We start from the raw sequence: 10,198 nt of genomic DNA on the forward strand, positions 1-10,198 counted from the left end.
GTCCGCCCTGGCTCTTGAAGTCATCACCGAGGGCACCGCTGCCGGTGGAGATGAAACCGAGGCCTTCCCAGCCAATGAAGATACTGCCAAGCCTGCCCCAGCAAACGTGGAGGCCAGTGAGGCAGATCCTGGCACTGCCGAAGCTCGTAGGGCTGCTCCTGAACCCTATGATGCTGCCAGGGCTGCCCCTGCCCCTCAGGAGATCTCCAAGTTCTTCCCTGCCACTCAGGAAGATGAAAATGCTCCGTCCTCTGTGGGCCTAGGTCAGGCAAGACCCTCAGAGGCCCCTGGGGGCCCCACTCCTGCCCAGATGGGCAGTGCTTCCAGGGCGGGCCCAAGAGGTCCTGGCTGTGAGCCAGAGGGCCTCGCCCAGGCAGGAGACCAGGAGGCTGGGGAGCCCCCCAAGGAGAGGCTCGAGCCCATCCCAGAAGAGTCGGAAAACGAGGATGGCGCTGGGGAGACGAGCCCCCCCAAGTTGTCCTCAGGCAAATAGGCTCAGAAGGCCCAGGGACCCCCTCTCCTCTCAGGCAGCAGAGTTCTGGAGGCAGAGGGAGGCCATGCTAGGGCAACAGCCTCGCTTCACATGGGGAGCAGGGATGAGGGAACAACCCACTCAGCCCAAACAAATTCCCAGGACCCCACCTCCTCAAGGCACCCTAGCCAGCACCATTAGCCCTTCCAAATAACCAAGATGGCCATGCCTGACACCAAATGGGGCAGGGAGAGCTGCCTCCCCACCCAGGGCAGCTCCACACCCAGCCCCAGCCCCAGTCCATGCCAACTCAGCAGCCAAGCCCCCAGGCACTCCACTACTACTAAGGGGATCTGAACACCACCATCAGCCCTTCCAAGTGACCAAGATGACCATACTTGACACCAAGTGGGGCAGGGAGAGGTGCCCTCCACCCAGGGCAGCCCCACGCCCAGCCCCAGCCCCAATCCATGCCAACTCAGGCAGCCAGTCTGGGAAACATCCCTGAGTGGCTGGCCCTAGCCTAGGGGAGGGGCACCCGAAGCCGTCTGCCACCCACACTGTACTAGGAGATATTAGGGGCCATTTCAGAGGTGCCAGCCTCTTGGGTCTCCCGAGAGGGAGACACTCATTTACTTCCCCTGGGGCACGTTGCTCCATGTTCTGGGAAGCCCGCTTGCGTCTCTGTGGGGCCCTTAGTGACCCACGTGTCAAGTTATTCCCCCACCCCACTAGCGACCATTCCTGTGCAGAGCCTTGAGGTGTGCAGGAACCCGCCGTGGGTGGTGTCCTGGCCTACCGGGGCCGCCACCTCTCAGCCCGGGTGCGTGCCATGAGCTTCAGCGGGAACCAAGGCTCTGCTCGCTCTCTTCCAGTGTTGTGAGCTCAGCCTCTGCTTTCTCGGGGTACATTTAGGCCAACCGCTGCTTGTTCTTGCGGAGACGTGTGTGTTTTCTTATCTGAGCAGCTGCCCTCCCCGCCCCCCCGCCCCCCGGAAATCCGGAGCCCAGTTCCGGGAGACGGCGGGAAGGATGCCCGAGGGCACGGCTGGTGTTCACCCCGTGACCTCAGGGAGGAAGAACCGGACCAAGGATGCGGGAGTCTCCACGGGAACTGTGCTCTGATGTGCCACCCTGTTGTTCCTTGCGACTCCGTTTCCTTGGCTTGGCCCAGGGTCCCGTGCTGCGTTTTCCAGCGTCCTGGGACTGTCCTGTGCAGGCCATAGGGCAGGACCAGGCCCCGGCATGTCGGCCAGAGGGGAGGGTGCCCTGGAGTGAGGGGACATGACCAGCGTCCACCGTCCTGGCCAGAGGTTGATCGTGGGGCCCTCAGGAAGGGAGGCTGAGGCAGGAGGGCCACGGTGTCGGGGGAAGCAGAGGCACCTCGTTTGGGACCCCAAGGGGAGGGGGGCCGTGACCTATGGTCTCTAGTGGCCGTTAGACGTTCCTGTCTCTGTTGTCATTCCCTCTCTTCGATGGTTTCAGCAAATGTTTCTCTTCAATAAATTTCATTGCATGTTTCAGCTGAGTCTCGCCTCTGCTGTGGGCAATCGACGGAAGGGTCTGCTGGGGTTGGAGGAGGGAGCCAGAGAAAAGATTTTTGTCCAGTACCCATGGGAGACTTGTCCACTGAGAGGTTATGTGAGGCACTTTGATTGGAAGACTAGGATATGATCAGGACCTTTCTTCTATTTCATAGGCGAATTGTAAAATTTGGGGGTTCCGTTGGTCCTCGTCTTGGGATGGTCCTGTCCTCTTTCCCTTTTGAAATTGAGTGGGAATAGTCATGGTTTTCTCCTTTACTAAGCTAAAGGGGCCACTGACATCCAGTTCCCGGGATTGTAGATTGCTTAAGGTGTGCAGTGAATGGAGTGGGGCCACGAGGGCCGTCATGCCTCCAACCACCATAGCGTCCTTATTGAGAAGGTCAGTACTGAAAAGTGGTAGGGTCTTTGAAGGACCGCAAATGTGTTTTAATTTGAGTTATCCTAAACGTGAAAATCTCACCATGGAACAATATTAACAACACTTACTGAGAGACTGAAAAAATCTCGACACTTGGGTTTCTGGGAGAATGGGCACATCTTCCTACCACCTCCATTTGCAAACAGACTTGCTGTCAGGGAAAAGAAAAAGAGCAGGCTACCGAGATGCGCAATGAAGGAGGACCCACAGCGGCTGGGGGAGGGGAGGGGTTGCTCTCTGAAGGGGTCATGCTTAGGGATGGAGGGGTAGTTGGGTTTCACACTGAGGGCAGTGGGAAGCTGTTGGACCATTTGGGTGGTCCCAGTGGGCACTGCTCATTTCTTCTGTCCTAGGAAGTTGCCACTTGATGAGGCTGAGCTCTGCTCACGTGAGAGGAGCAGAAAATGCCCGGTTGGCACTTTTCCAGCCTTCCCTGAAGCGAGGACTGGGCCCATGACCGGGACCCGTGGGTGAGATGAATCTGGGGCCAGAGATCGCACTCGGGTGTGCCGGTGACAGCAAGAGCGTCGAGACTTGTTTCCTGAGGAGCAGCGGCCGCTGGGGCTCTCACGGCAGCACCCGTGTCCCATACCACTGCTGCGCGTCACAGTGTCTGTGCCCAGTTGTGGGAGGGAGCCACAGGAGTGCTTGGCCCCTGCCCAGCACAGCAGCGTGATTCAGACCCTTGTTCCTCTCTGCAAAGCCGCCGAGCCTGGCTCTCCGGCCCTCCCCAAATACCCACGAGACACCTGCCACTCTTCGGCTAATTTTCTTTGTGCTTCGATCAGCTGCAGTGAGGTGTGATCGTTAAAGACTCGATGTGGTACCGGAGCCGAAGGACCCCCGCTGAAAGAGCACCCGTCCTCCCCACGGGAGAGGATATTGCTACCGCAGCTCCGGCTGACTGGCTGGGAGTTGGGAAGGCCCTGCCTAATCCCTCCAGGGCAGGTGGGGGGAAATCAGGCCCGGGGAGCTTACGGTTTTGGCCCCGGGGTATGGGGCAGTGTGGGCGGGCCTTTGCCTCTTGTGTCTTGGAACTGGGTGCTACAGCTGAAGTCCGAGGGGGAGTCAGTCGGGTGGAGATCGAGGAGCCCCCAGTCTGGGGTCAGCAGCAGGGCACAGGCCTGAGAACCCCTCCCAGGCCCAAGTGAAGTTTGCCTGTGAATTGGAGGAAGAACACCCTGGTTCACTCCAGCCAGTTGAGCGGGCTGAGCAGACTGCTGGGGGAGCCATCCCCTGTCCCTAGTTCCCCGGAGCTTCTGGTGCTTTACTCGTGTCTCGGGTGGGGTGGTCAGAGACATCCTCACAGGCAGGCCTCCGTAACGCTGTTCACGTTTCCCTCTCGGTCTCCTTGCTGTGCCCTCCGCCTGGCCCACAGTGCAAGTCCGCATCCGTCTCGCCCCTTCCTGTCCTTGCCTGTGCCCCGGGGCAGCTGGTAGAGCCTTGAGGAGTGGAGAGCCGCTCCACCGCACCAGCCCCACGGTTTCCAATGGGCGGGGCCGGATCCATGGCTGATGGCCAAGGAGTGGAAGCTGAGAGAGAGGACTGCCCTCCCTGAAGCCCAGTGCAGAGGTAGCTGAGACCCGCACCTGGCTCCACGCCTATCCCGGTCCCAGCCCATCTCCTGTCTGTAGAGGGGGTGACGGTATTCAGCAAAAGGCCACTAGGACCCCGGTACGGAGTGCCCTGAACGATGAAAAAGACAGAAGCCTGCTGGCTGCTTGCGGGGGGGCAGTTTTTGCCTGCCCCTTGGAGGGGACTCAGGAGCTGGCCTTGAGCAGCTCCCCCACAGGGGCTTCGTGTGGAGGCCTGGGTCTTGCTCTGCAAACACATTCTGATGGCCTCACTGGGCTTCGGGGGACAAGTCCACTGGAGCAGGGCTCCGGAGACGCTTCTAGAAGCCAGGTCCCCAGGGAGCCAACTTACTTCTTCTGGTTAAGTGGGGATCTGGGCTCAGGGTGGCCTCGAGGGAGAGCTTGGTGAGCCTGTGTCCCCGTGACCACCTTCCTGGCCCCAGAGCTCGATCTCTTCCAAGGTTTAGGGCTGGAGAGGCACCGCAAGCCCGTTCCCGTGAGGACCCGCTTCCGTCATTGTCGTGTTCAGTTGCGGCTCTCGCCATCTGGTGCATTCCAGATGTGTTGGGATCCTGGTGGACTTGGGGAGCTGGCCAAGAGGGCTGCGTCAGGGACTCGTACTTGAGCCGGCTCCAGCCCTGCTGCAGGGGTGGTGCTTCCTGGCCGTGCTCTCCACGTGGCTGGGCCCCCGGGGCAGTTTCCCCTCGGTGATCCTCTCTCCCAGCCTTGCCCACCAGCACCCACAGAGACAAGTGCCCACAAGGCTGCGGGGGGGGGGGGCTCACGGAGCCAAAGACGTGCGTGCTTCTGAAACACAAAGTGGATGTCCCCCTACCATATAGATGGGTGCTGGAGAGGGGTGCAGGAAGCAGGGAGGCACCCCCAGATGCGGCCCAAGCTGCAGCTGGTTCTTCCAGAACTCCCTGCCTTTTATGGTCCCGAATTAGGATTGGCCACGGGAGAGATTTGCACGGAAACTGGAAGGGAGAAATGAAGCAAGGGTCATTTACAAATATGCTCAGAACGTCAGTGTTACACAGCGTGGTTGGCCTGATGTTGCCACCAAATCGCCTCCTACCACTTCTCCGAGAGCTGGGCCGGGCACTCACCTCCTGTAGGTCTTCTGCCTAGTCCGGGTGTGAAGTGGTGGGCCACAGCTGTGGCTTCCGCTTTGTTCTCACACCACCCCGCCGCTTCTCGCCATCTCCGCTTCCCTCGTGCCAGCTCTGCTGAAATCAGGCCCCAAAGGAGCAGTTCCCCTAACTGAGAGGGGTGTAATCCTCATGGTGCATCATCTGTACCCCTTAGGAAGTGAGTTCCGATTTCGAAGGAACCTTAACCGGCAGGCACACCACAGCCTGGGCTCACACCGGGCCCTCGTCCACCCTGCCCACAGAGCTCTCCCTGCCCGGGGCTGCCCTGCCCTGGCTGCCCCCAGTCCACGGCTGCCGGCTCCTCATTGCCCCTTGCTCCAGTCTGTCCTCCTGGGGGGCTGCAAGCTGCTGGCAGCCAGGGCCCACCGTCCTGCCTTACGCTCCCTATTGCTGTTGCCTTTCGGGGATTACTTCAGGCCATTCTCTTGAACTTTTTCCCAAGTGAGGGAGAAGTGCCATAGTCTCATGCCCTGCTGGGTTATGATTTCAGAACAACTCAGACTTGCGACTGCCCAAGAAGCCTTGTCTTGTCCATCAGAGGGGCCAGAGCCAGTCCAGAACTCCCTAGTGACTAGCTCAGCCAGAGGGCGGGTGGAGCTGGGGTGCTCTGTGTTGATGCTGAAATCTCAGCTGCCCATAAAAGAGACCGACTTAAGAAAGGAAATTCCTTCAAGGCCTTGGGCTCTTTTCCTCTGTAGTCGGACAGAAAACCGATGGGCTGGCTTTGCTTCAAAGACAGCTTCAAAGAGAAAGACAGCATTGGGAACTCCAACAACCCCTCGCCACAAATTAGGACACTCTCCAGCCAAACACTGCTAACGTCTGGACAGGGGTGGGGAGCCCGCTGGGTCAGTGATGGCTCCTTGGGAACGGAACAAGAATCAGACTGCTCCAAGGTCAAGGACCACAGTCTGGAAAGTCGTAGACAAACAGAAAACAAATCTCTGGTTAGGCTAATGAAACTCAGGGACAGGCCTCAGGAGCAGTGGAACATCACCGTGCAGACCCGGTCAGATAACGTGGAAGCCAGAGACAATGTGGACGCGTCGGCAGAATCAAACACATTCCCAACGCATCGTGGGTCCTATACGTAAACTGGCAACAGCAGCAGTTCCACAGATAATAGGAGGAAAGAAACAGAAGCAAGCAGCAGACGAAAGCACATCACGAGGGAAAGTTACACAAAAACGACAGGGAGACTCCAGAGAAAAAAAACCCGACAAAACAAAAAACAACCAACCAACCAAACAAACAAAAACAAAGCCAAAAACCCTCCACTGATGCAAAGCAATTTCAGAAAACTTGATTCCTCAAAAGAAAAGAGAATTTAAAGAAGAGACGATGAGAAAGCAGAAGGAAATGAAAGAAAGGCAGCAGAACTCAGAAAAGAATTGGGAGAGAGAAATACCAGTATTACTGAGATGAAAGCCACACTAAGAGCAATTCACACTTTGAGTAAACATGATCAAGGAGACCACATGCATCATGGCCGCCTGGGGACATCTTTGTAAGGCTTGTACAAAATGCGAGAGAGCAGAGGGTTGGAGAGAAGGTAGAAAAGGAAATTATACATGTGTATACAAAATCGGTATTCCTGAAAGAGAGAACAAGAGAAGAAAAAGTTCTATCTAACTTGCCTGTCAAGTCAAAAAGCAGAAAGTCAAAACGGCCACTGGACGATAAAGATAAATTTAAACAAAGATCCTAGAAGTGGAAGAACACACACTGAATCCGTGTACATGCAGAATTAATATCACACAAGTGCGAGATCACGCAGTCACACCTGTCCTGCTTTGGGGAACAATGCAAATCTTAGAAACCTTGACAATATAAAAGTCGTAATGTAACACAAGGCAGAGGTGGAAAACTGAGGGGTGGGGGGAAGAGCATGGGATGGTTTCTTCATCTGTCAGAGCAGATACTGTGTTGAAACGTGAAATTGAGCGTAACGTTTCGGGTATTTCAAAAAGCTTAGCGTTTTTCAGAGTTTCATTCCTTAACCTTTGTGGGATCTCTTAAGAACTAGGACTTTTTCTTATAAAGGAACATTTATTACAATTTCAACAATTCTTTTCACTTTCTGTTTTTTTCTTTGTTCACAAATGAGAGGAGTGTAATACATTAGATTAAACACAAAGCATATGTCATGATCCTATTTTTACTGAGATATAATACACATACCATTTTAGTGCACAGTTCCGTGTATTTAGTACTGTATATTCACAAAATCTTCTGGCTGTTACGACCATCGGCTCCCAGGACATTTCCATCACTCCAAAAGGAGATCCCGTGCCCATTAGCAGGCATCCCCCATTCCCTGCTCCCCCAGCCCCTGACCCCTACTGATCTGTTTCTGTTGCTAAGGATTTGCCTGTTCTGGACATTTCCTATCAATGGAATCATACACTATGTGGTTTTTGAGTCTGGCTTCTCTCACTGAGCATACTGGATGATCCTTTTGGGGAAATAGTCTTGTCTCACCTACCTATTCCTGCATCTGTCCATCTTTCTATCATTGCACGCTTGGGGCAATGTAAATGATGGGGATTTCTGGGTGCTGGGATTTGGGCTGGATTTGAACTCATCTCTGGACTTTTCTGGAACACTTGACTTGTCCCACCATTATGTATCCTCTTGTGTCCTCCCCTTGCTAGTTGCCTAATGGTGATCTCTGCCTCTTGCTTGTCTTTTTGGGAAGTATTTACTGTATTTCTTTTACATGCAGTTGGCAATGGAGTGAAGACAGGGCCTGGGACACAGTAAGCATCGGGGCGAATGGAGAAGGGTAGATGGCTGGACTGTGAGTCTGCCAAGGTGTTGAGACAACAGCAGTCCCTGATAGATCAGCGAGGGGTTTGAGCTTGTGGCTGAGGAACAGAGAGGAGTCAAGGATGTACTCCTAATCTGGGCTATTCTCGGGTTGTGAGATGGGAGGGCCCTGGGATAGTGGGAATCGGAAGCCATTGGACAGGAAGTCAAACGATGCCTTACTCAGTGCGCCCTGCTGGAAATGGCCTCTGCCGCTACACTGGCATCTATGGCCACAGGCTCATAGGATCCCTCCTTGTAGGCTCCTTTCTAGGTCAAGGTGGCTTTTGTGGCTGGCCTGGGAAACCAGCTCTGAGGCACACATGGTTTATATGGGGAAAGAAACAGACTGGAGTCTCAACAAGCTACTCTTGTGTCAATCTGCCCTTGGGGGGTGTGTGTGTGTGTGTGGGAGAGAGAGAGAGAGAGAGAGAGAGAGAGAGAACTTCAGGCGCTGTTTATGGGAGACCAACTCTTTCCAGAGCCCAGTGGGGCCCTCCCGCAGAGCCACACCTCCGCTCTGGAACTGCATTGGGGGATAGGGAACAGGCAGGAGGCCAGAGTTATTGCTCCCTTCTCCAGCAGCCTCCCAGTAAGAGACGGGAGAGGGCACTGCAATCCCCTTCTGCTTCTAAACAATAGCTACAGAAGCTCGTCTTGGCTTGAAATTTCCCAACGTTTGCAGAGGGAAGCTAGTGCTCTCTCCCTTTCTGTCTCTGTCTGTGTCACACACACAAACACAAAGCCTAGAGGCCCCCGAGGAAAGCTGAGACCCCACTGGGTACAAGATAACTCTGTGTGGCTTCCAGTCAAAGCCAAGAATGATCTAGCCCTTCCTGTTCTGTTTCCTAGACAACGTGTTGTGTGTAATCACGGTCAAGGCAACATACGTTTCTGCTCAGAATCAAGGTCACAGTATAACACCAATTCACCACGGCAACGGCAGACTACTCGTCTCACGTGGGTGATGGGATTTGCAAGGAAAACCACTCTGCAGAGTGCTAGTTCCCAGCCTCATGATCTAGCCTTCTGACATGACGATTCTGCATGAAATAGGCTTTACTCTGGTGGAATCTGGAATCCACATCCTGAAAAGGCACAGAATCCCTTATAATAAGTTCAACATAAGTAATTTACCACACAGAGCCAGCCGGGCAGAGGGTGCCACTGGTAACCAACGTGTCGCAATAGGAGCCATCCGACCTGACCTGGCTTTAGGGTTTAGTTCCATCTGCAAATTCATACAAGTCACTTTGCCCTTGTAAACAAGCCATGAGCTGTTCCACGTCAAGTTAAGCATTTGATGAACTCTGCCACCAGCTCATTGTGGGGCTAAAGGCACCTGCCCTTCGTGGGTCTCAGGCGAATGAGTTCTGACAGACGGTGGTTCTAGAACAAAACCTTGTAGTTTAAGATTTAATCCTGCTCCTGATTTCTTGGCCCAAGACAAAACTTTGAGTGTCAAGACTCATCAAGTTTGGAGAACTCAGAGCATAGGCAGTGCCCCATAAACTGTAGTGTAGGGAAGAGTGAAGGGAGGCCAATTGCTTCCTTCCACATGCATTCCCAACGCATCCACAGGTCAAGCTCTCAGTTCCTTTTGAATGAGAGAACAGCTCTTTGGCCTCTTTGGTTGGAAATGAATCTTTAGGAGAGGTGGATGGGAATATTTTTTTCAATGACTTGATGTTTTCATGGAGAAGTATGAGGTGTGTGAATACGAGGCAGGATTATTTAACTTTTTTTTTTTTTTATCCAAAGAAGCAGATGAGCCTAGGCACATCAGTTGGAAAACAAAAAGAAATAAAAAGCATCAAAATCAGAAAGGAAAAAGTAAAACTGTCACTATTCGCAGATGACATGATACTATATGTATATAGAAAACCCTAAAGCCTCCACCCAAAAACTATTAGAACTAATAAGTGAATTCAGTAAAGTTGCAGGATACAAAACCAATATACAGAAATCTGTTGCGTTTCTATACACTAATAAGAAACTACCAGAAGGAGAAATTAAGAAAACAATCCCATTTACAATTGTACCAGAAAGAATAAAATACCTGGGAATAAACTGAACCAAGGAAGTGAAAGACCTGTAGTCTGGAAACTATAAGACACTGCTGAAAGAAATTGAAGACAACTCAAATAAACGGAAAGATATTCCATGCTCATGGACTGGAAGAATTAATATTATTAAAATGTCCATACTACCCAAAGCAATCTATGG

The 10,198-nt window shown here is 53.4% G+C and overlaps 1 protein-coding gene across 1 annotated transcript in view; it reads left to right on the plus strand.

Annotated features, from left to right (window-relative positions):
- Nucleotides 1–733, plus strand: part of PNMA6E (PNMA family member 6E) — a 2,724-nt gene extending 1,991 nt beyond the window's left edge. The window contains exon 3 of the mRNA XM_035010184.1: nucleotides 113–733. Within this exon, the coding sequence (XP_034866075.1) occupies nucleotides 113–493 (381 nt within the window). The 3' untranslated portion in view covers nucleotides 494–733. The remainder of the gene's footprint in view (nucleotides 1–112) is intronic.
- Nucleotides 734–10,198: the final 9,465 nt, after the last annotated feature.

The sequence above is a fragment of the Mirounga leonina genome, unplaced genomic scaffold (assembly GCF_011800145.1).
Source record: "Mirounga leonina isolate KUSES-001 unplaced genomic scaffold, KU_Mleo_1.0 Mir_101799, whole genome shotgun sequence".
In the NCBI taxonomy this organism is placed as follows: domain Eukaryota; kingdom Metazoa; phylum Chordata; class Mammalia; order Carnivora; family Phocidae; genus Mirounga; species Mirounga leonina.